The 26,241-nt window shown below is 38.9% G+C and overlaps 1 protein-coding gene across 2 annotated transcripts in view; it reads left to right on the forward strand.

Moving 5' to 3' along the window:
* LOC138023838 (patched domain-containing protein 3-like) overlaps positions 1 to 25,652 on the forward strand; it is a 30,571-nt gene extending 4,919 nt beyond the window's left edge. For both annotated transcript variants that reach the window (XM_068870924.1, XM_068870925.1), the window contains exons 4-23: positions 1,091 to 1,210; positions 2,287 to 2,434; positions 3,008 to 3,105; positions 5,913 to 6,033; positions 6,514 to 6,637; positions 7,521 to 7,633; positions 8,296 to 8,358; positions 8,465 to 8,507; positions 10,480 to 10,546; positions 11,427 to 11,568; positions 12,315 to 12,452; positions 13,395 to 13,434; positions 14,569 to 14,724; positions 16,377 to 16,501; positions 18,253 to 18,408; positions 18,934 to 19,059; positions 19,530 to 19,674; positions 20,324 to 20,445; positions 21,445 to 21,733; positions 23,169 to 25,652. In XM_068870924.1, the coding sequence (XP_068727025.1) occupies positions 1,091 to 1,210; positions 2,287 to 2,434; positions 3,008 to 3,105; positions 5,913 to 6,033; positions 6,514 to 6,637; positions 7,521 to 7,633; positions 8,296 to 8,358; positions 8,465 to 8,507; positions 10,480 to 10,546; positions 11,427 to 11,568; positions 12,315 to 12,452; positions 13,395 to 13,434; positions 14,569 to 14,724; positions 16,377 to 16,501; positions 18,253 to 18,408; positions 18,934 to 19,059; positions 19,530 to 19,674; positions 20,324 to 20,445; positions 21,445 to 21,733; positions 23,169 to 23,254 (2,422 nt within the window). In that variant the 3' untranslated portion in view covers positions 23,255 to 25,652. The remainder of the gene's footprint in view (positions 1 to 1,090; positions 1,211 to 2,286; positions 2,435 to 3,007; positions 3,106 to 5,912; positions 6,034 to 6,513; positions 6,638 to 7,520; positions 7,634 to 8,295; positions 8,359 to 8,464; positions 8,508 to 10,479; positions 10,547 to 11,426; positions 11,569 to 12,314; positions 12,453 to 13,394; positions 13,435 to 14,568; positions 14,725 to 16,376; positions 16,502 to 18,252; positions 18,409 to 18,933; positions 19,060 to 19,529; positions 19,675 to 20,323; positions 20,446 to 21,444; positions 21,734 to 23,168) is intronic.
* The last annotated feature ends 589 nt before the right edge of the window (positions 25,653 to 26,241 follow it).

Here is a 26,241-nt window from a genome sequence, read left to right on the forward strand (position 1 = left end):
ATCTCTCAAAAATGCATGGTTAGCCCTAATTTTCTTTTTGGATACCAAAACTACTTACTAAGATCTACTTTCTCCGGATAGTTTTATACAGCACAAAGAATACGCCTGTATTAGTAAGCATTAACGATAGGAAGCCTGAGTATCTTGAGATGCGCAGAACATATGCACAGTAACAAATTATAGAAGGCACCATCCTTAAATAGACTATATATTATACTCTTTCAAGGAGCTAGTCTACACATGAGTCTCACCACCAATAAAGAACCCAGCAAGACACAGATTTCAATATTTTATTTTGTGTGAATAAAAATGTTGCAAGCAATGGTCTTTTGGCTATTCATGACTGCCACAGTTAATACAGTGTAAAATGCATTAAGCTGAATTTGTTGAATTTCAATGCATTTAGCACACTCCAGAATGAAAAGTGGCCAGGCAGTCATTTCATGTAGAAAAACAAACTTAAAGAAGAGTCGTTTTACAATAATATTTTGTGCTGGAAAATAAGTAGTGAGCCAGTAAATGAAAGCCAAATTAAAGATAGTATTGTCAATATAATCAAAATCAATTAGCATTAAGTATGTTTAAGTCCACTCAAATACTATGATCCCTTTAAAACAAGGCTTGAGTCATTACAACACCAAACCTTCAATTTGGAGTTCCAAAGTTGAAGTCCTGTTTCTACCACCATCCAAAATTGTTGTGGGTAGTCGCCATTTGACATGATCTCAACTGTGTTTCTGGCCCCAGTTGTTCAAACGATGGATAGCGCTATCCACCAGATAAATCATTTGTCCAGTGGATAAGTCATAGCGGAAGTAATTGCACTATCCAATGGATAATGAACTATCCGGTGGATAGCGTTTTCCACCTTTTGAACAACTGGGGCGTGGTCCCTGCCAATTGGGATTATTAAAAATTTGTCGTACTTGTTTCAATAATTTTAAATTAAGGAGAGTCCGTAGTGAAAGAAGGTGACACTGTGAGCGTCACTGACATTATTTTATTACTCGAGCTACATCTGTAAACTGGGTTATTGCTCAAGAAAACAAACTAAGTTAATTAACCATTACTATTATAATATTGATTTTAGACCTGGTCCAAGCTGCCTGGCTAATGGCTTGTTGGAGCTTTGGTCATTTGACGAGGCTGTGATTAATGCGCTTACTAAAGAAGACATTCTGAGGAAGATAAATCAACCAGTTATCAAAAGGTAATTGTACTGTGTTAGCTTTGACCTTATCTTAATAATCTGATTGGTACTGCCATTAGCTTTTTTTAGACTCTTCATTAAATACACTCTCCCCTTCAGACTTGTCCAGTAAGTTACAGTGTAAGTCAACTTGGTACGTGCTTTGGTACGAGATGCTAATAACGTGAGGGAGGGAGAGAGGTAAAAAGAAGCCACTGTCTCCCGTCCCCCCGTCCCACCTTATTCCATCATTCGTCTGTGTGGCTCTTGCTTACCTTTGCTTCCTCTTCCCTACTCTTAGAGAGTTCCTATTCCCCACATACTTTTTCCCTGCACCCTATTATGCCCCTCCCTGACATCCTCTTCCTCACAACCTCTGCTCTTCAATCCTTTTCCCTATTTCAGCCACATGCTCTTTCCTCCTGTCTCCTATGTGTCAGGTTTCCTTTTTGACTTAAATAAAATTTTTGATTTCCCACTGGAGTGTTTATGCCTTTCTGGTGACTGGGAGGAAGACAAATCTGAATTAATTCATCGGGCTTTATACTTTTAAAATTGTGACTTCTCAAGGGAAAATGTACACTAATGCTTTCCCGTTGAACACATAAATTCCAACAATTGACTAACACTTTACCAACGGGTTACCAATGGCATTTCCAACACTGTCATTGCTTTATTCAACAGAGAACGCATGTTTTATGAGTCAAATGAGTCAATGAGTCAATGAGTCATGAGTCAATGGACTCACAGTCAATGTAGCAATAATTTGTTGATTAAGCCTAAGCCCTCGTTTCAGTGATTAGGCCTAAGCACTCTCTGAAATTTTAGCTTTCATTTTATGGTTTAATTAACTGCACTAACTCGTTGACTCATTGACTCATGACTCATTGACTCATTGACTCATAAATACTTGACTCTCTATTCAACACATCCAACGGTTGTCAAAAAATTTTAACAATGGGTTGTGAATAATATCAGTATTTAATATTATTGGACATCATGTGATGTTAATTTAAAATGTTCAAAACTTACTTTCATTAGACATAAACATCACAGCAGCTTGTAAGTAATTGGGTTTTTTAACCTTAATCTTTCAGTCCTGTGACCAACAAGAGATTTGTGCTGTCACGGTATGTCGGTGGACTTGAGCGAAATGCTACAGATCATGTTGTGAAAGCTGAAGCTATGTCAATGTCATATGGAATCAAATACAACCCAGCCCTGGATACGGCTCAGGGTCGCTTGGTAGGCGTGTCTTTTCTGCCTGTATTTCAGTGATGTGAGAGTATACAGAAGAAAGTGCCACTATGGTGTATTAGAGGTTAAGGAATTTTCAAAGAAAATATTTTATAGCTCAGTTAAATGGAACTGGATTTTCCAAGGAATTTGTATTAGTAAAATTGCAGCCAGCATGGAAGACAGGTACATTTACCCATTGTCACAGAATAAGACTCCATTTCCCCTTTATTGACTGGTCATCCTCACAACCCACCCATAAACCCTCCTACGATGCACCCAGGCACCCATCACAATAACAATCGACACAAGGCTGGTGAGAATTCCCCATTTCTTGATAACTGAAAGAGCGATGAGACACAACACTGACAGCCACCGCTTTATTGAAAAACCAGTTGTCTAGCATGTCCACTCTTTGTCCCTGAAGCTGTTCCAATTGAAATTGTCTGGCATTAGAAATAGTCTCACTCTCAGGAATCATTGAAAGGGTTGACTGAGTGAAACTGCAGTTAACTGTGTTAAATTGCATTTAGAAGTGCATGCATTGCCTAAAGAGATTTCTCTATTTATTGTCACCAACAGGCAGATAAACTCACCGAAGACTGGGAGACAGAGTTTAACAAACTGATGGACAGTTTCGATCTTCCAACTCTGGAGTTGTTTTATTTTACTCGTGTCAGGTAACTATAATAGATCTCCTACATACAAATAATAAGCATGCAGTGTGCATTGGTCATTTCCACAAAACCCTTAATTTCACAAACCTCTTTAAGCTCTCTGCAAGTTCTCCATCACCATTTTTCTTTCAAATTATTTTTATCAAGCTCTAATTATTATTCTGGCCCCAGTTGTTCGAAGGGTGGATAGTGATTTATCCGGTGGGTAGCGCTATCCATCGTTTGTACAACTGTGGCCTGGTCAATAGTACTTAGTTGAGACAATTTTAAAAAAAATACTAGAGTTGCTGTTTTCTTGGAAATCATTGTCTGCAAGAAGGGTTGACTACATCAGTATGACACGGTTAACTCCCCCACCCACCCAGACAATAGAACGTTTAAGGACGTTCGCGCCCATTGCTACTGCGCATTTTTTCACGCATGTCACGCATACGTCATGCATCGCAGACCACGAAGGTAAACACGATGCTAAAGGTGCAAACATTTTCCACAAGAGTGGAATGTGAAAGCATGTGGCATTATGGGATAGCTGTGGACCCAGGTGTTCTCGGAAATGTCACGCAATGGCGTGACAGTGCGAAAAGACAATCGCTTTGAGAACTTCGCAGCGATTTTACTCTCTTGAATGCTTGGTGACCCCCATTTTTCTTTCCGTAGATCACTTCCTTTTCTGATTTTGTCTATTTTAACAAAAAACAAAAAAAATCTGTACGTGAGAAGTTACAAATATTTTGCCTTTATGCTCTCGTGCGACCGAAGTTTTCTTTCTTAGACTAATATGTATCGTTTTTCAAGGTCTATATTACCTCAGAAAAAGACATCAGCTGCAAAAGTTTGTTTAGTTATATTAGTTATGTTGAATTGAGTATGTTTACCTGATCTAAATTTCACTTTTTTATTGCTGACAGTTTTAAGCTAAGATCGTCTTAAAATAACGCAAGCTTCTAAAAGTGCACCTCATGATCTCGAAAACGAGCACGGTGACCCCCCATTTTTTTTGCCTTTTTGGCAAAAGTAGATCATAACCATTCTGCGTGGCAAGTTTTAAAAAAATCTGTACGTGGGAACGTTTTGGGTGTGAACGTCCTTAAGTAATGGCATTTTCTAAAAAAGGAAAAACCCATTTTTGGGAGTTTAATTAAGATCATCACATTTATATGAACGTCATGTAAGCATTAATGAAAGGAAAACCTGAAAATTCCAAGTTTGAAAAGGATTAAACCCATCACCTCTATGATATTAGTGCACTAGTGCTCTACCATCGTCAAGCTATTTAGCCAACTGAAGGGCTGGATGCAAAAACCTAGTGAGTGACAATTTCGGTCGATTTTCAGTTTTACTCAAAACTAGCCCAAATTTTGCAAGTTGACTGGAAATGAACTTAAGAACATTGCCCTGGTATTTTTTTTTACCGATGTGAGCTTTATTTTTGAGAAATAAGCTATGCAAAAACACTATCGGCTTCGCGCATTACTGGTAGCTGATCGTTTTATGAGTTTGTAATGGGCCAGTGTGGAGGATGTGATATATGCCTAATTCATGTTAATTTTGGTCTTCATGAAAAAATCCTGTGGATTGTCACAAATAATGTACAGGAAAGGAAGGAGGACATTCTTTTGAATGCAGAGTGGATCAGTGCAACATTTTGGGCTTGCTAGTAGTGGATTTTCTCATACAACCTGTGACAGTTGATTGGACATCTTTTTCAAAATTCCCTCTGAGAATTTTGTTTTGACTAAAGCATTCAGCTGACTGTACTACTATACACTTAACGTATGGTCCCAAGGGAAACAATAAAATTATTAGTTTTGTTTTCCGGAGAGTCCTGAAGTCGAGGGAAACATCAAGACTCAAGAGAAAAACAAAACTAACTAGTTTCGCAAGGCACAAGACATTAAGTGCTTTGTTATGTATTTAGACTTTTCCCTCAACAATTGCAGCAAAACATCTAGAGCGGGCAACAACTGCGGAATTGTATCCCGGTCTGGATACATTTGAATTTGATCAGGGGCATGTGATCAAGAATCAACCAATCGCAGTGGTAGTTTTGTTGAGTGAAAGTTTAGGTATATACCAAATGTTATTAGTACTCTTTGCAATCTTCCCACCCAGGTCAGAGTTTTTCTCTGTCCTTTTGTGGGCTCAATTCCATTAGTAGGGCTAACACTCACATGGTTTACATGGGTAGGAACAATAGCACTTCACATTACCCTCCAATTATAGTTAAGGACGGTGCCTACTATTCTTATTGCGCATATGTTCTGCGCATCTTGAGATACTTGGATTGCCTATTGGCGGTGCTTATTATTATACAGGGATATTTTTGCACGGTTTAAAACTATGCAGAGAAAGCAGAACTTAGCAAGTGGTATCCAAAAAGAAAATTGGGGGTAACCATGCATTTTTCAGAGACAATTAAGCTTCAATTTTGCAAATAACGCCTCACATTGCTTTGTATTTTAAAGCTTTGTACAAATATTGTTGATTAATTATCTTTGAAAAATGCATGGTTACCCCTAATTTCCTTTTTGGATTTCAATAACACTAAGTCTTGTTAAGATCTGCTTTTCCTGCATATTCTGTAAACCGCGCAAAAATACCTTTGAATTACATGTAGTAGGCACCATCCATAATTTTTTTTTAAATATAAGACAGTGCTACACGGCCAACATTTGCAAAAACATAACCCTTGTTTGTACTTGTTTCATTTAAGAAGACTAAATTTTTCGCTTACATCAGTAGTAGTATTATCAATAATGATGATGACAGTACTGCATTTCAGTTAGTGAGGAGAGTTATCATTTCATTAGATTTGCAGCAGATTCAGGTGACACCATACAAGATGATGTTCAACTCTTGTCCATTGGATACGTTCTCATAATTCTTTATGTTGCTATGATGCTTGGAAAGTTCACTCGTCTCAATGTTAAGGTAGGGAACATGCCAACTTGAGTATATATACTTTACAATACACTTTAGAAGGGATGTTGAAGTAGCAGGGACTGGAAACAGAAAAGCATTTGTCCTTAGCCCCCCCCCCCCCCCCCCTTCACAGTTACAAAATGAGTTTTTATGCCTTTGTCTTTTCTTTGAATACCCCTCCAGATCTCCTTAAAATTGTCACCTCTGTGCTCGCTTTCAAATACCTCTGATTTAGGGCGCGTTCGATTGACCCTATTCCGGAATACGAATACGTGGAGTGATGATTAAAACGGTATGTTTGGTGCGTTTCAAAGCAGCAAGGATGATAAAAGTATGTTTAAAATAGCATTTTAGCATATGTTTGACAATTTTAATTTGAATCTCCGAAGGATTTCTAACTTATATTCCATGTATTCCTATTTCGGAATATGGTCAATCGAACGCACTCTTAGTGTGGACAATTAAGGTCTCTCTTTATTGATCCCTCAGGCTTGGCTGGCATTGCTTGGTGTTGTATGTGTTGGATTGGCCATTGGTGTGTCATTTGGACTGTCAAGTGCATTTGGAGTTTTTTACGGCCCAGTTCATTCTACACTGCCGTTTCTTCTACTTGGTAAGAATGATTTAATCGGTGTAGGGCTAATTCAAAGGAAAACACCAGATCCTGTCTGTCTGCCTTAGTTCCTTGCATTTTATAACTAACCAGCTACATGTAGTTCAACATCACCATAAGCTGTTGAGAAAAAAAAAGACTGTGAGAAAAAGGAGAACTGGGAAACATCATGAGAACTCTATTGTGACCTTCATCATTTATTTATTTGTTGATTTACATGTATACAGTAACCCTTTGACTCCCAAGCTGGCCTAAACCGGCCAGACTTAGTATTTTACTCTGTCTAACGCCAGATGATATTACTTGTCAATGGGGAACCCCTGGGAGTCAGTGGGTGAATCACTCACTTAATGTCCCCATTAAAGGACAATCCCCATGGAGATGTAACAGTAGGGTGGGGAGTCCCTTTACACAGGTTGACCTTCGAGTGCTTATCCTCCCAGTCATGATATACCACAGAGGACAGACCACAACACCGGGAACTCCATGCCCTGCTCTTTGTGAATCCTGCATGTACATGGGTTCTTTTACATCTCTCAGGTTTATGAACATTGAAGGGTTGTGAAATGGGGCCTATGGTTTATCGTCCTTATCTGGGAAGACTAGAGTGTCTAACCATTTGCAGATGTCATTAAAAGGCAGCACTTTCTCCTCATTTATTTAAAAACCCTGAGTGTTGGTTGGGCTGGAGTTTACCTTGCTTTCTAAAGCTAGGGTCAAAGATTATGCCGGCTTCTAAGTGGTATAAGGGGTCTATGATGTGCTTCCAGGAATACAAACACAAATTATTGGAAAATCATTTCTGCTACTGTAGGTGTTTTGTAGTCTCAGTGGATAATCAAAGATGTCCCAAACTATAAAATTACATTTTTCCTGTGTTCAGGTATTGGAGTCGATGATATGTTTGTTATCGTGCAAGCATGGGATAATCTTCCCCCTGATGTGGTCAAAAATCATGGAATCCCTGAAGCCATTGGACTCGCCTTGAAACATGCTGTAAGTTTGTATAGTTTAAAGCCTTGCAATTAACCGACATACAATGGAAATGATAATTTAATTCTTACACGTTTATGAAAAAACTTGCTAGAGAATGTTTTATCAAAATTGCAAATTTAGCTGGCTTTACTGTAGAATACTGAAAGATATTACAATAATGAACTTCATTAAGAAACTTTATTTGAGTATAAAGTCTTCTAGTTGGCACTAATTGGAAACACTTAACACAGAAACCAAATCAACTTTACTCAACTTTGATCAGATCAACCATTGGTTTTTGAGGAGAGAGGGGAAAACTGGAGTGCCCAGCGAAAAACCTCTCCAAGCAGAGCAGATCGAGAACCAACAAACTCAACCTACTTACAGCTGTATGATGCTAAGTCTGGAAATCTAACCCAGGCCATATTCGTGGGAGGCAAGTGATCTCACCTCTGGATCAGACCTGCTTCGTTGATTATGAGCATCATGTACTTTAGGTTTGGAAGCTGGATTTTTCAAGTGTACTTGCACTTAAAGCTAAAAGTTGCTGGTATAAGTACACTTTTGATACTGAAACAGAATCCCCTAACTTGTGCATTATGGAAATCAGGGAGAGAAATTTGAGGAATATACAGTAACCTGTCAACACAAGTTATGAATGACACTGAACTTGTCTCTTGCAGGGTTGTTCCATAACAATAACATCTCTGACAGATTTTCTGGCTTTCATGATTGGAGCAACAACAGTAAGTTTTTATTGCTTTTTTTGTTTTGTTGTTGTTGTTGTTTGTGAAAGTTTCCAGTCATTATTAAAATGGAATGGACTCTTCTATTTGTTTGTTCCTCCTTCAGATTCTACCAGCTCTGAAATCTTTCTGTATTTATGCTGGAATAGGTATGTTTTGCATGATAGGCTTTTCCAAGAGCATTCACATCATGGGAAACCATGAAAAGCACCTTGGGAATAAAATGTTTGCTTGCAAGGCCACACTTATATGTGAGCACCATTCTTCCCAAATTTCACTTGTCCAAGAAGAGCAGCATCTTCTCCTCATTTTTTAACCCAATGACTCCTCAGGCTTCTTACAACGCGCCCAGTTGACGACTAAAATTGTCTGGAGTTAGAGTAAAATTTATCTGTTAATTCTCACTCCCAGGAATCAATGAATTAACGGAACTGATCTTATTTATAATGAGAATAAGAACACATTTATTGTCTTGTCTTTGGGAGGCGTGGTGGCCTCGTGTTCAGTGTGCTCGACTCCTGGTTGAGTGGTCTGGGTTCAAGTCCTGGCCAGGGACATTGTGTTGTGTTCTTGGGCAAGACACTTTACACTCACGGTGCCTCTCTCCACCCAGGTGTATAAATGGGTACTGGCGAAAATGCTGGGGGTAACCCTGCGATGGACTAGCATCCCATCCAGGGGGGAGTAGAAATACTCCTAGTCACTTTATGCTACAGAAACTCATAGCATACTTTATCTTTTAAAGTTGTATTTCTAAGTTTTAAGTGTAGGCTTAACATTTGTCTAAACTATTGTAGAAAGGAATGATAAGAATTTTCAGGATTTATTGTATTTGTTATTGTTTTCATTATTATTATTACAACTAGGGATGGTTCACAATTTGAAGCTACATGTGTAGGAAAAATAGGCAATTTAGTGTGCCTTTACCCAATCAGTAACAATAATTATTTAATACGTACATGTATTGTTGCTGATTGGTAAGGCACCTTTTGCTCAAACAATGCCGTTGTCGTTGATGTGAATAATAGTTTTTGACTGCTTAACTCATTGATACCTCGGATGCCATAGGACACACGCTATTGATGAGGAAAATCGTCTCACTCCCAGGTGTCAATGGGTTAATGAAACTGATTTTAAAGGGGCAGTGTCACGTTGTTCTAGTCAAACTTCAAAATGCTAAAAGGCGTCTTTGCATCAATGAAGACCAAAAGATAATGCTGTAGTTTTGTTACCAATAACCATTGGAGTGCACTGAAGCTATTCCTTGTTGTTTGTGGCCATAGATGGCGAGGGTGGAAATGGATTGAAACTTGAAACAACTGGCCAGTCTTTTCAAATTTGGAGACTGTGTCTTCAGAAAGTTGGCAAAAATTAAATGTGAATAGCTCTTTGTGTCATAAATACATTTCACATCTCAGTGGGTTGTCAGGAATGTTGTACATGTATGTGTGAGCTTAAAGTACTGATTTAGATTTTTTTTCCCAGTATTGACCTAAAAACATCAAATTTAGTATGACAGTGCCCCTTTAAGGATAAGAACACATAATAAAGTCATATTTCTAATTGCCAAGTGTATAAGGCTTAATGGTCTGGACCACTCAAGGAAGGAATGATAAGAGGAATTTTCAGGATTTATTGTATTTTGTTATTGTTTTTAGGATTAATAATTATTAATGTTAATTAAAATAATTATTATTAATGTTATTCTTGTAGGTGGCTTATTTTTAAGGAATTTTGTATTCTGTCTAAGCCAGTACCTCAGACTATTATTATTCTTTTATTTTTTAAATTTTGTAATCTTGATCTTGATTAAAAATTGCGCTGAGGCCCTAATAATCTTGGGACACTGTACCGAAATCAAATCAATTAAATCAACATAATTATAATTATTATAAAATCATTGATTGGTTTTTGGGTAGCAGGCAAAAAACAAAGTACCCAGAGAATAACCTCTGGGAGGACCAATAACCTGCTCCCTGATTTTGGCTGACTCTGTTAATTATTTAATATTGAAAACAGTGCTTGCAAGCATGAATACATGCAGTCAATGGTGTCTGCTGGAACCAACTCCGCAAAAACTCTCAATGAAAAACGTTCATCTTTATCTTATTTTTTTTCCAGGGATTTTGGCTGACTTTGTTCTCCAAGCCACTCTTTTTACAGCGTTCTTGGCTCTAGATGCAAGAAGGTGCGTAATGCATGTTCTTATTAAATAAGAAATTTTCAATTTTAATAAAAAAAATTTATGTCAATTTAATTTAATACCATATGGTATAGTTTGTACTTATGACCAACATTTTTCTGTCTGGAAAAAGTCAAGAAAGATAATTAGTTGCTTCATATGTGATAGCCTCAAATGTGGTGGTGACCATTGTTTCCCTTCAAAATTTAATGCCAGTTTCATTATTCCTGATATGTTTTGTCCTTCTTTTTCTGCTCCCCGGACCAAATTAGCTACAGCTACGTTCTCTTTCATTATTTTTGGTATCACCCATAGGGAAACTGTTGAATGTCCTTCTAGTAGTACCCAATGATTGATTACCTTTCCATTAGCCTATATTGACCCCTCTCATGAAGGGCTAATGCTCCAAATGCTTCCCGTTTTATATCTTTCATGGGGGCAATTCAACTTTTATCAATTTCAGTGTTTTACTCAGGCAGGTTCAAAAGTCGGACCGAATCAACTCGGATCGCTCACCTCAGATTGACATTAACCCTTTCACTCCCAAGAGTGACACTTACAGATTTTACTCTGTCTAACGCCAGACGATTTTACTCGTCAATGGGGAACCCCACAGGGTGAAAGGGTTAACAAAATGATAAGACCTCGAGAAATCACCTTAGCCCAAATCTTTAAGCTAACCGTAGTGAAATCGGGGCAAACATCAAGAATAGTTCTGCCTTACAAAACCTTTTTTCACTTGATCCAAGGTGAGCAATCGGAGTTGATCTGGTCCAACTATTGTACCTGCTTGTTTTACTCTCCTGTCCATGCAGAGCCACTGCTTCTTTAGATTATTTAAATTCCTTCAGCCAATTGACCTTATCAATCTTTTACACTTTTCCAGGCGAGAAAAGAAACGGGATGGCTGCTGTTGTTGTATCAAATTAAGAGATGACTATACAGAAACCTCTTGTGGAAAAAGAGATCTTCTACAGGAGTTCATGGATAAATACTTTGGAAAAGCATTGCTTTCTCTTCCAGGAAAGGTGAAGTATTTTTTTGTCAAAATATTGTGCTTCAGCTGCAGCCTACAACAAGATTTTTAACTGGAGAAACTTGTTTTTTGTGATGACTTGGGGATACTTAGAAAAAATCTGAGTTCTCCATTGCAAGAGTTGAACTTACGACCTTTCAATTACTAGTTTGGATGCTCTGCCACTGAACTATAGTATAGGAGACTCATGGCAGCTACAGGTCATTAAACGAGGTTCATGTGACATTATTGTCCTACCTTACTCATAGATCATATATAGATGGACTGGTCATGAAGCCCTGAAAGCTTCAAAAGCGAGAACAGTACTGTTGCACTTCATGTTGTAACTTGACTGTGACCATACACAATCTTTTGTCCTCGGTTCACAACTGAGTTTGAATAAATTAATCGAAACTTTTGAAGGCAGTCTTTTAGAAAAAGGGTTTGGTTTGAGTACGGTGAGGGTTAAAACAGTGTTCAAGAACATAAAACAAAGAAACATGCTGAGTTTCATAACCATCTCTGGACATACCTCAACTATGGCCTTACTGCTTAAGGATCAAAATTGTCAACTGAAATGGAGCATTTTTGTTCGATTTTTTTTTCAAGTATCCCTTAGTCATCATCACAAATTAAATTCTCCATATTATTCATCGGGGTTAGCATATGACATCTCTTTCGGTACAAATACGTGTATGTTTCATGTTTTTGAACATTTCTTTGTTATGGCAAATAGCTGACTAACACGTGTCTTTTCAGCTTATTGTGGTCCTGATTACTGGTGGATTATTTGGTGTCAATTTATATGGAACATTGATGCTTGAACAGAACTTCGACCGAGTGTGGTTCTTCCCTCCTGATTCCATGGCTTACAGATACACAGTCACTAATTCAGAGGTAACTAAAATACAATCTCTAGATACATTTGTCCCAGAAAAGAGAACCAACAAACTTATGGTGTTGATTCCAGGAAACAAATTTGAGACTCGGTTGAGAGATTTTAGATTGTGTTTACACTGTACATGCAGCAAACTTCTGGTGGGAAATAATTGCATTTTGCCAAGAATCAAAGAAACTTGTTTGTTTTTAGTTTACTACTTCTTGCCAGACTTCTCCATTATTGTTCCAAAATCCCATTGTTTCTCTAAGCCAGTGGGAAATTCATATGAAAAAACGAAGGGTCTGGAGACATACTCAATTCAATTTTTGTTATTGTTCAGGTTGTGAACAATAATTATTATAAAATCTTGAACTGGAAGTACAAATGGCAGATGTGCCGTGGAGCCAGTCGTTAAAATGATCAGAGCATCTTGTTTCAAACTAGGATATTACTTATTGCTTCTTTCTGTTTGACATGAAGGGACACATTCTCTAACTTCAGGCCACTCAAAGCCTCACATAGAGACTCTTCAAATGTAATGCTTCTGAGCACTGCCATGTTTAGTACTGTTGATGACTCATATGTGAACTGCAGAAGTCCTAGAATCTGGGACTACAAATCCTTTATCTGCAGAGCCCTTCGTTTTCTCGTGAAAGGCCCTGCCAGCCAAGCTAGAGAAACAATGGAATCTGGGAACAAGAATGCAACTTCTCAAAAGACACAGCTGAGCTGGAGTGCAGAAAATTTTCATGCTGTTATGACAAACAGCTTGCATCCTGCCCTTGGTCATTTCACATGAAGACCATGCTAATACCTCTATTGAAGGAGACATAGTTTTTGAGTGGATGTACAATGTAGACGCAGTCAACTCTTTCAAACCCTGGCATTTTACAACTTCTTCCTGACTACATTGGTACTTACTCTTTAACTGTTTTTTTACTACATGTATTACTTTGTAGTATTTTCCAGTGGATGGTGCTTCTGCTAACATCTACACAGGTGAGGGGGACCAAAATCCAGGGAAGAAGACAAATAGTGGTGATGAGGAAGGGATGGGTGCATGAGATGTATCCACATACTGGAACCCTATCCATTGCCCAAAGGAGGCTTTTGAAATCATGATAACAGGGCTGGTCTGCAGTGCTCTGAGCTCTGCGCACTGCACCAACCTTCCTCCAAAAGGACATACATGTACAAATGAATTAAAATAAATAACCAAAAAAAACACCTTTGAGGATGTCATGTTACTTCAGGAATGCGCTTTATCTCGTATGGCATAAAGTTCTTGGGATCATCAACTTAAGCCTCTTTTTCAATGAGAGGCTTGAGTCAAAATTTGTGTGATGACAATAGGGATGACCTTGCTGGTGATTAATAATTTTCTAGGACAAAGACTTGCAAATAGCCTTGTTTTGAAAAGAAAGGGTGAAATAAATTTGGGTATTGATTTTTTTGCCTAGTATTTTAAGGTGGCTCAAACCGGTTTAACCATTTTTGAGGGAACGTCTTATTGTAAGGATAAACTCTACAACACTGCTTCACTTAATGGCAATGTTATGGTACGACATGAAACGCCAATAATTGCTTAACAAGATGCAGATATTAATGTGACCTAATAAATTACCATGGCAACAGAAGACCATCTAAAAACGCCCAATATTTTGTGTATAAGTGCTTATATCTCAAAAACGAACTCGGTGTGCCCCATTTTTTATTGCTGAAAAGTGATAAGCAGGCAAAGACAAAACTCTGTGCAAAGTTTGAAAAAACTTTCTGGGCGGATTCAGGGCCACCTTAGTATTTTTCACTTGTGAAGGTGGCAATGAATCTGCTCCAGAGATTTCTTTTTAAACTTTGCAGAGAGTTTTACCATAGCGTGTTTATCACTCGTTTTTTAGATATATGCGTTTAAAGACAAAATGTAGTGTGTTTTTGGATGCTCTTTTGTTGCCACGGTAACCTATTACGTCACATTAATGAGTGCCTTTATTGGTGTTTCATATCGTGTCATAACATTGCCGTTAAGTGAAACAGTTCATTAGATTCAATCCTTCCAAATAGCACAGGTTGTTGAAAGTGTTAAAACTGGTTTTGAGCCTCCTTAACTAGACTTGTGGGGTTTTTTTTCAACAGCGAACTTTGATTATTACACAAATCAAGCTAAACTGCACCAGCTTCACGAGAAAATGACCAGTAACAAGTATGTGGTATCCAGCTCAGTCAACAGTTGGTATGAAGAGTACATCAACTGGGCTAGTGCCAGTAAACCTGCAGAGTACTTCGACCAGGGTGAGACACAATTTTTAATGGCTAATTAAACCCATGAGAGGTCGCTAAAAATATATTGAAACACAGCATCTTGAACATAAAGAATAACTTAAGAACGGTGCTTACTAATTCAAAGGTATTTTTGCACGGTTTATGAATGTGTGGGAAAAGCAGATCTAGACGTGTTATTGAAGTGTCGTTGAAGTGTTATTGAAATCCAAAAAGAAAATAGGCCTTTTTCGATGTATTAAAATTCAGCGTGATAGTGAGGACAAAGACAAAGGGAAGTGGATGATACGTAAATATTTTTCACATTCATTCCAATGTGTTTCTATTGTTTTTGTCCTTACTGCCTCACTATCAAGCTGAATATTTGATATTTCGAAAATGGCCTATCGGGGGTAACCCAGCAAATTTCAAAGATAATTAATCAACAATATTGCTAAAAGGCTTTAAAATACCAAGCAATGTACGCGCTGATTAAAATATCCCTGTATTGGTAAGCATCCCCAATGGGTGAAAACCCGATTGTCTCGAGATGCGCAGAACGTATGTGCAATAGCAATAGTAGGCGCCGTCCTTAGTTAAGTAAAGTTTCACATTGCAAACAGGTTGACAATCAGACAGAGCTTGAATAAGTTTGAATGTAGCTAAGAAAGCTACGATTCAAAGGCCCAACGTTTCGACCCTCCTGTATAGTGTCACGGTCTTAATTAATGGTAATCTAAAGCTATCACAAGAGTCTACCGCGTACCTGTGGCTCAGTTGGTTGAGCGTCGGGCTGCCATGCGGGAGGTTGTGAGTTCGACTCCGGCCGGACCAACACTGAGGGTCTTGAAATAACCGAGGTGAAAGTGCTGCCTTTGCAATTACACCCGCATATGGTTAGAGTTTCTAGTCCTCTTGGATAAAAACGACAAACCGTCTCACAACCCTTCAATGTTCATAAACCTATGAGACGCAAAAGAACCGAGACACTATTTGCAAAGAGTAGGGAATGGAGTTCCCTGCATTGTGGTTTATTCTCTGTAGTGTATCATGGTTAAGGGGGGTAAATGCTTGGAGATACTAGTTACTTCAAGGTGGTCGAAAATCCGAGGGTAATTAAAGAGTTACGATATGATATGCTCTCCAATTTTCCAAAAATTAAAAGGAAAAGGGTGTGTCCATGTCAGATGAAAATAGCTTTTTTTTTAATTTCTGAAATGAATCCTCCTGTCCGATTTTGTCGCAATTTCTTTTGGCTTTCCTGTCATTCATGGCAAAGGACTTACTTACCCCTTATGAAAGACGGATAGGCAGCAACGTGATCTAGTGGATTGGGCAGTCTAAAATCTTTGTTGGGAGCATAAATAGGAGATAGGTAACCTCCCTGGGTTAGGACCTGAGGCCACAGCTTTTCCCATTTCCCCTTGTTAACGTTTCCGTATTATCTAGCTCGGTGTTTGACCGTCGTAGTTTGATCAGTTGAAAATAAAACCGCAAGATTGATTTAAAACGTAATGATAAAACCGGTTTCAATTAGTAAGGTACATTTTCCAAAGGAAAGGAAGTTTGGGGTCTACCAGTTGCCAACAATTGTGAGGCGTTGTTTCGCTGTTTCTAACCATACCAATGTTTTCGTTTAGTTTTTTTACCTGAAACATCTGTTTTTGTAATATTTTTCATTTTAGGAAAAGTCAATAATGAGACCTTGTTCTACTTGTGGCTGAATGACTTTCTTAGGGGACCAGGAATCGTCTATAGAAAAGATGTACGAATGACAAATGGCAGCAGTGGCTCACCTCAGCAGATCACTGTAAGATTACATTCATTATTATTCATTCAAAATATTTCCCCGTTTCTGATTGGTTAAAACACCCCCTCTTAATTCACCATAACCAGCTGCTGTTCACCAAATTTGGAAAGAAACTTCGTCATATTGAATCAATGACGTCAAAAGTGCAGCCCGCTGCAAATTATTGAACCGTTGACCGAAAAAAGCTGGGGACGAGATTGTGTTATTTTTGTTGAGCAGAAAAATGGCTGCGAGTAGATTTAGAAGTTTGAGTGAAGAAAATATTTTGGCTTTAGCTGCTCATATCTGAAAAATGAACTTGGAAACCCCAACCCCCATTTTTTATTTCTGAAATGTAATCAGCATGCCAGAATGAAACTTTCTGCAAAGTTTAAAAAAATTACTGTGGAGTGGATTTAGAGCCACCTTAAATAATTGAAAATTTAAGGTAACTCTGAATCCACTCAAAGGTAATTTTTTTAAACTTTGCAGAGAGTTCCATTTTGACCTGCTTATCTCTTTTGTGCAATAAAAAAGTGGGCTCACCGAGTTCGTTTTTTCAGATATGAGCAACTAAAGCCAAAATATAGGCTGTTTTGACATGGCTTTCCTGTTGCTGTGGTAACTAGTTACGTCACAAAAAAAATGACTGCATCTTGTTCAGCAATAATTGATGTTTCACATGGCACCGTAACATTGCTGTTACGTGATAAAGTGTTGTAGTGTCGATGGGCGTTATACGCGCGCCGGCCATGTTGGCCATAGACAATACATGTAGATTTCGTACCCCGAGCCTCGGGTTGAAATGTTTGGGAACGAGTTTCAGTACGCAAAACAAAAGTTTTCAATCCATCGGGACTAAACATGGCCTCCGTGTGATTAACGCCTGTCCTTCTAATGACAAGGTCTCTTGAAAGTGTTGAAACTGGTTTGAGCAACCTTAAAATCCCTCTATTCTTAAGATACAAAGGGAATTGTCGCACCTGAAAAAGGCTCGAAAAGTTTCAGGACATTTGAGAAACGGACCCCAGGCTCACCGATTGCTTGATAGCTCGGTTGGTAGAGAAAGTGCAGTGCAATTGCAGGGTCCTGGGTTCAAGTCTCTCTTTTAAGCCTGGATTTTTAAGGGCTTCTTTGAGAGCAGGGATGGCGCAGTGGTGAGAGCACTGACGCCTCCCACCAATGTGGCCCGGGTTCGATTCCCAGACTCGACGTCACATGTGGGCTGAGTTTGTTGGTTCTCTACTCTGCGCCGGGTGGTTTTTCTTCGATTCCTCCGGTTTTCCTCTCTCCTCAAAAACCAACTTATGATCTGATGTGAGTTTATTTGAATTCTGTACAAGGTCCCCAAGTTGTGCCCCAGTGCTAGAAGATTTGACACTAAGGGTGCGTTCGATTGACCTTATTCCGGAATAGGAATTCATGCAATAGAAGTTAGAAATCCTTCGTTTTTACAGAGATTCACGTTAAACACCATCTGAAATGGTTTTTTTAAACAGACCTTTATTATTCTTGTTGCTTCAAAACGCCAGACGTACCGTTTTAAGTCATCTTTCCACGTATTGTTATTCCGGAATAAGGTCAATTGAAAGCACCCTTAAATAAAGATCATCATCATCATCATCATCATCTTTGCTTCATTGACTGCAAGGATCACTTTCACTTACAAGTGTTTTGTCGTTTGCGCGCCGCGCTGCAAGCATTGTTTGGTCAGGGTGAGGTTGTCTTCACTTTCTTGAGAAATGAAGTTATTTCTGATTGCCGTCCTTCAGGCTGCGCGAATGAGTTTGAGACACAAGGATTTGGATTCCACCCAAACAGAGGTTAAAGCCATGGAAGACTTACGCGTGAAAATTAAAGAAGTGTTTAACGATGAGGATATGGCATTTGCATATTCACAGTTTTATCTCGGTTGGGAAACGAACAAGGTAGTATAAACTATTTGCTTCTTGTTCAATGATATCAGTTATTTCCTTTTTTACACATTTCACCTTACCAATCTTATGCAATTTTACAGTGGTCAATTTTCCTTGTGGCCTTGGCTCGAATTGCTTCCTCGCCGATGAAGCAGCACCCAAGAAACTTTGTCCTTCTTTTCTTATCTCGGATGCGGCCGTGTTGAACAGATATGTTCTTTAGATAAAAAATGAAATTTCACTTGATGGAGTAGGTGTAGTAGAGGTATTTTAATAGAGCCATGTTTGGTAACTGTGGGTAGTCATTATTGTTTTTAATTGTTGCGATTTCGCAGAAGAGCCAGGAGTCCATGATGCGGAACCAGTCATTGGTTGTTATTGTGGGTGCTGGCCAACAGAATCGCGGGCTCTTAGGACAATTGGAATTACCGAAATTGACTTTTCGTCCTTAGGAAATTTCAGAACTGGTTCAAAAAATCTAAATTGAATCTCACTAGTAATGTGATTGATTGTTTTGGTCCTTAAACTGTTTGCTAGGTCATCACTGAGGAGCTGTTTCGTAACATGGGTCTTGCCCTCTTAGCCGTGTTCCTTGTTACTCTTATCGTGTTGGCAAACTTATGGACTTGTCTCATGGTTTTCACTTGTGTCGGCTTTACTCTTGTAAGTACTCGTCGTGTTTTTTTTTCTATGAAAATTCCTTCGCTTCCTTTTCCATCATTTTTTAAATTTCAAATTGTGAAAGATACTTCGATGCATATTTTCGTGGCTAGCCTGAAAATACGCATGTTTCTTCCCTGCCAAGAGACCTTTCGGTAGAGCCAACTCGTCAAACATCTCGTTTGAAGCCCCACTGGCATTCAAATGATGCTGATAATCTGGCCTTGTATTTCCCAAGGATTCCCAATTGCATAGCATGCTGAAAAAAATTCCGCCTAAACTTTCTGAAAATGCCACGAAGGTGTCCGAAAACCTCTCATTTGTTTATTTTGACTTCCTCTGATAGGCCTCCCTTTACTCTTCGTCGTCGTTTATCCGAAACAAAACTCGCTTTCGTCACTAACTTGGCAGCCCAAGTGAAGGCCAAGTTGGCGTCTATTTGTCTTTTAAAGCCAGTCTATTTTTTTCCTTAGGTTAACATCACTGGGACCATGTATTTCTGGGGTTTGTCTGTGGAAACAGTTATTACTATTATCCTTGTTCTGGCTGTTGGTCTGTCTGTGGATTACGCCTCTCACGTTGGACACACGTTTATGATTGTAACTGGGACACGCTATGGTAATGAGTCACACTATGAAAGTAATCTTCAGTCGTGCAGAGCTTAAATTGAAACTTTAAACCACCCTGTGATTTGTATTAATCTGGGGCCGGTTCCTGAAAGGTGTAATAACTCTATTCCAGGGTTAAATGTGCCGGAATAAGGTACATTTATCCCTAGAATAGAGTTAGTACACCTTTCAGGAACCGGCCCCAGATCATTAATCAGCTGAATAGCATCCAAAAAAAGAGTTCTCTATATATTTCATCTGAATGATCACACTTTTGAATTTCACCCACAGACTCGAAAACTAGAATCACCTTGTACAGCTTAATAAACAGCACCAAAGGAAAGTACTGCTCAGTAGCTTTCAATTGAATGGTCACACTTTAGAATTTCACCCACAGACTCAAAAAGATAGAATCACCTTGTACAGCATAATAAACAGCACCAAAGGAAAGTACTGCTCAGTAGCTTTCAATTGAATGGTCACACTTTAGAATTTCACCCACAGACTCAAAAAGATAGAATCACCTTGTACAGCATAATTAACAACACCAATAAAGTACACTACTACTGCTCAGTACTTGCTTGCGTGGGGAATAATTGCTGAAATATTTGTGAAATACGTTTCGTCAGGTATGTTGAAATTTTTCTTTGCCCTGACAGAACGTGCCCGCGCTACCATTCGAGATATTGGACCAGCTGTATGGAATGGAGGGTTAAGTACATTTTTAGCCGTTGTACTTCTGGCTTTTTCAAATTCATACGTTTTCAAGACCTTCTTCAAGGTAAGAGACCAAAACACGTTCAAAAAGTTACACCACATAAGTCAACGACATTAAACTGATACTCTTAGTTCTTGCTTTTACCAAACCATGAAACTTTCAATAGTTGCCTGAAACCAGAATAAAACACAAGTGCATTGAAATGTCCGTGAAGACTGAGTCGTACAACTCTGCGAACGATTTTATGTTGAAGTGAATCCCAGCCCAGGTTTCTGTCGCCTCCCATTTCTTCCCTCCATAGTTTCAATCTTTTCCTAGTCGCAAAATTTCGCGTCTTCCTTTTCGCTCATCTCCCAGCAACTTGCCACATCTGTGCCTTGCCAAGTTAATTTTCCTACCTTGCAGTAGACCATTTTCGAATTCTCACCCGGGGTGGACTGGATCTAGCATGGAATGGAGGCTAATGGGGGCAAATCTTTTCAAATGCAAATTAATTTGCCCGCATTAGCCTCCATTTCCTGCTAGATCCAGTCCAACCGTTAGAATACGAAACTGGCCTATTTTGTCGTCATAAGACGAGTGCGACTTTGAGTACGAGTTCTGGGATTGTTATTATTGCGCATCCGTGCTGCGCAGCCCGGCGTGCTCAACTCGTCTCGACAAGTTGGTCTGCGACAACGTTACATCGACAAGTCGAAGCAGTAAGTACGAGTTTGTCAAAGAAATTTTGCGTTTGATTTAGAACTGTTTCTTTTAGTTTAAGGCTGTAACAATCATATACTAACAATCCTCGACTGTTGGGTAAATGATTTAAGGGTTTTCGACACTGAAAAGCCGCTTGAAATGCAAATATTTTGCCAAAGGATTAGTATGGTTTTCTGCAGACTAAAACTCGTATTATACGCATACTGAAATGCGTAGAGCACGACTTCGAGAACGAGTACAAGTTGTACTTATTCTCGTACTCGCACTGGTTACCGATGCTAACATTCTCTACAGACGAACGCGGGACGTCAAATTTGGCAACGCATGTATAAGTCGTGCCACTCGTTGTATTTCTAGGTGTTTTTCTGTGTCGTCTCATATGGACTGTTCCATGGCTTGTGCTACCTTCCCGTGATCCTAAGCTCCATTGGACCTTCGCCGTACGATTCTGCGCAGTCGCACGAACACAAAACTGGTCGCTTGTCCCCAGTGCACCCTGTAGGACCTGTAGGGATCCCAGGAGATAACGTCAGCTATGAAATGGCGATAACCAATGGTAAGAAAACTCCTGTACGAAAAGGCAAGAATTCTTCGGGAAACGGAACGCAAAATGGCGGATATCCAATTCCACCACCTGATTACGAAGGTAAGTCAAAAATTACGTTAATTCGTCCTGTGAAAAAGAATCATTGAATAGACCTTTTTATCGACACGGCGGCCATTTTGATTTCTATTGTTTCGAATATATATTATGGGATGCCCAGGGGGGCAAATACACATTAATTTGCCCCCTGAGCATCCCATAATGTCTTTCGAAATAATAGAAATCAAAATGGCCGCCGTATCTGCAAAGATGTCCATTTCGGACATGTGCAGAGTTTCTGTTCTTTAACAAGAGGTCAGTATTTTAGAGAGGGAGAGAGAGTTTAAAATTAATTATCGCCTATTCTCCAAAGAATACAAATGTTGTCTTCGGATTTGAATCAACCTCGTTTCTAGGACGTCTCGTTTGATTTCTTGGCTGGCCCAGAAGCCAAGGAGAGGTCCTGGGAACGAAATTTGATTTGAATACGAGAAGGACGAAGTGCGATTTCGCGTCTCTAATTTCAAACTGGTTACATCCACAGAATGGGGCTTAAGAAAGCTTATGTATCACGACTTAGATAACAAGTGGTTTTTGTGGAGCATTATTTACCAAGTTATTCTAAAATACTTTATTTCTCCTCGTAGCCAAATCGCAGCTATTAGAACGGTTGCCGTGATTGGTTAAAAAAACAATAGGCACCAAAAAAATATAAAACGGAAAGCTTTATTCGCAACTTCTTAAGTTAATGCTTAACTGTGGCGATCTACCATTGGAATATATTTTAGTTTCCGAAGTTCAAATATCACAAAATTTCATACATCCTGTATCATTCAGCGAAACAGACTTCTATTGTTGGTTTTCAGTCACGTGATGAACAGCCATGTTTTTCAAGGAAAACAAAAAGAAAACGTTTCCATAATAATAGAGTTCAGTTCCCGGAGGATTGGTTCGGGACATGTCCAACATGGCCGCCGTTACTTTGTTTAGGGTTACCAACATGGCGACCGTGACGTCATGTGAAAACCGAGAATAGGTCAGTTGCAGATAGAGCGAGTTTCAATTGAGTATCGTAAAACCAAAACCAAAGTAATTACTTTGGCCAATCAAAAGGGACGGAGACAATCCAGTAAACCAATCAAAACTCGAAGTAATTACATGTAGCCGACACAAAGCGCGGGAAATTGTGCACGCGCGAGCGACGATTGGTTTTGGTTTCACTTCTGATTGGTTGGAAAACTTAGCGCGAGAAATTTGAACCAATCACTGAGTGAAGTAATCATAAACCAAAGTAATTATCTAATTACTTTCGACACTGAATTGAAAAGCGCTCTATTTGAAGTAGTAATCGGAATGTCTTAGGTTCGACCCCTGCAAACGATAACTCGGATTTTTCCAAAGTGTCTCCAGGTCATCATTGATAAATGCATTTTCCTAACAAACAATTTACGAGTCTGTAGGTCTTAGTTTTGATGGTTTCGCTTTTCTTATTTGACAGAAGTGGACGTGAAGAGTTTGACCAGCAACGCAGCATTCAATCAAGGTTATCGCTCAAGTGTGGCTGGAGATCTTGATAAAGCTTAAAAATCAGGAGAAAATAATGGCTTAAAGAAAACAATGATGTAGATACGGATTTTTTACTTCTTCACGTTGTTGTCAAACGTAAGCTGCATGACAAGCGTCGTTATCACTACCCATATTCTCCTCACTGTATTCTGTAAATAGTCGTGAGTAGTTTTGGCAAAAGACCTTTTATCACCGTCCTATATAGTGTGACTTAAACTTCAAAACCAGCTTTTCATATCAAATCCTATATTCACCTCACTTCCATACGTTTGTTTCTTATTTTACTGGTTATGAAACGTTAGCGCAAAGGCTGAGTGGTTATCTATTTTGAACTCAGATCTTGCATGATCCAGTTTAGTCGTCGTACAGAATTTAGTCAGTCCCGTGCCCAGAGTCCTCGGGATCTTTGGACAGCGGGTGGTCTCTCGGCGTCCGCCAAAGGAGAAAAGAGCCCAAGGACTTTAGACGTAAGATGGTGAACACAAGAGTAAATTAGATAAGAGTGTTGATCTATCACCTTGCGATGTTGCCCCAGCACAGTCACAAATGGATTTATTTTTAGATACAATTTGCGCGTGATACAAACAAAGGGCCGCTAATTTTAACCAATCGGAAGACGCCTTGTCACGCGTGTCTGCTTCTGCTTTGTTTTTTCAGGGACATGACAACTGGTTTTCGCGGGAACGGGTATTATAAAAATAGATTCATTTGTGACTGCTGAGGAGCCTACCCATGCCTTAAGAACATTCTTATCTAATTCACTCTTGGTTAACACCAACCCCGAGTTGGATGAATAAAGCAAAGAAGATTTCAATGGTGTTTAACGTAGTTAAGGACGCTCAAACCAGTTTCAACACTTTTCAACAAACAGTAAATAGGTAAAGGTAAAGACAAGTCACTTTATTTAACGTCGGCAGTTCCTTCAGCTACGAAACTGAAGGTGTAAGGATTGAATCCACCGAACTGTTTCACGTAACGGCAAAGTTGTGGTACCATATGACACACCAATAATTCCTTAACAAGTTGCAATCATAGACATGACGTAATGGGTTACTATGGCAACAAAAGATCCATCTTAAAACACCCAATATTTTGTATTTAAACGCTTATATCTCAAAAACGAACTCGGAGACCCCTAATTTTTATTGCTGCAAAGTGATTAACAAGCTAAGATAAAACTCTATTCAAAGTTAAAATTCTCTGGAACGGATTTAGAACCACCTTAAAATTTTCCAGTTGTGAAAGTAGCTGTGAATCTGCTCCAGAGAAATTTTCAACTTTGCACAGAGAGTCTCATCTTATCACCCTGCTAATCACTTTGCAGCAGTACAAAGTAGGGGTCACCTCGTTCGTTTTTGAGATATAAGCGTTTAAATCCAAAATAAAGAGCGTTTTTAGGTGTCTCTTGTGTTGCGTTGGTAACCAATTACGTCGCATAGATGAGTGCATCTTGATAAGCAGTTCTTGGTGTTTCGTTTGGTACCGTGAGATTTACGTGAAACAGAGTTACAGAGTTAATTCTTATAAGGCATTTCCTCCAAATAGTTGAAGCTGGTTTGGTCCACGTTAGGCGGTAAACTACAATCAGTGGCAAAAGTAGTTACGATGCTTACGCAAGGATGGGGCTGAAGACCTTTTAGACATCATAAACTAAACATAACTGTCAAAATTCCACTCAAAGCTTCAAAATAGAAGTCCACCCTCCCTACCCCCAATCTTGGGAGGAGGGGACAATTATTCAAACTAAGTTTGTAAGTAAGAAAAACAACTTAAAATGTGAGTTTCTCAAGACTTTTGCCACTGATTTATTTGCCGCTGATTGAACCTTTTAAAAACAGTTTTTGAAAGTAAAATGTGGATACTTTTCAGTCATGAGTAATGAAACCTCTACTGTAATCTGGACAATCTGATCAGTTTTGCACTCATATAATCGTGTGGGGGGGACAAAAAATTACCCAGTGCAACGAAGTAGACATTTTTCTGTTATTTCAATGAGTTTGCGTGACTAGTATAAATCTATAACGACAAAATCATAGGTAGCTAAAAACAGCAAGACTGATATGACGTATTTAACGTGTTGTAACGTCTTTGTTAACGGTAGTCATTCCTTGTAAAACCCTGATGAAGAAAGGCAGTGCTTTTCGAAAGATTAACAAAAGCCTCATTCTAATATATTCCTTAACCGTTAGATCAGCCTCTTTTTAGCTTTTTATAATATTTAAATCCCTGATAAGTTCCTTCACCAGGATCTGGTGCTTCTGTTTTGTTATGCTCGTCCTTACTAAGAAAGTTATAAATTCATTGGTGTTGAGCACCCTAGAAACACTGTAAATGAAATTAGTTCTCTCTTTTTTTTTTTTTTTTTTGAGAAGTTGCTTTTTTTTCATAAGTGAATCCAATAAATTCAATTCAGGAATTTTTTTTGTTGCGTCTTCACTATTTTGTCCCCACGTATTTCGTGTTTCCAAAGGGGACTTTGTCACAACTTTGCTAGGACCGTCGTTTTGGAAAAACAGTCCCTGGTAACACCCGTTGTTCTGGGTTTACCTGCTGCGCTTAAAGATTCAATAGGCCGTTTTCAAAATATCAAATATTTAGCTTGATAGTGAGACAGTGAGGACAAAAACTATAGACGCAATTTGGAAAGAATGTCAAAAATATTTACATATCGTCCACTTTCGTTTCTCTTTCTCCGCACTGCCTCGTTGTCAAGCTGAATTTTAATATGTCGAAAAAGGCCAATAGCGACTCACGCCTACGCAAGCTGCTTTATGGGATGCGGCATTTCAATGTTCTCCCCAGTCCCGCGCAAATACGTCACAAAACGTACCCGTATGTAACTAATAGCTTTAAGTTTTGATCATGCATACTTGGTGTAAGGTAAAAGCTTTTGTTAGTGAGCATACTCTCACTCAAATCTTAATTCCGAGTTTAATGCGACCCAACCCTCAACAAAGGGAAGGTCAGGTACATTCAGAGAAAAGAAATAATCACTTGTGCCTACC

This window comes from Montipora capricornis, chromosome 11 (assembly GCF_036669925.1).
Source record: "Montipora capricornis isolate CH-2021 chromosome 11, ASM3666992v2, whole genome shotgun sequence".
In the NCBI taxonomy this organism is placed as follows: domain Eukaryota; kingdom Metazoa; phylum Cnidaria; class Anthozoa; order Scleractinia; family Acroporidae; genus Montipora; species Montipora capricornis.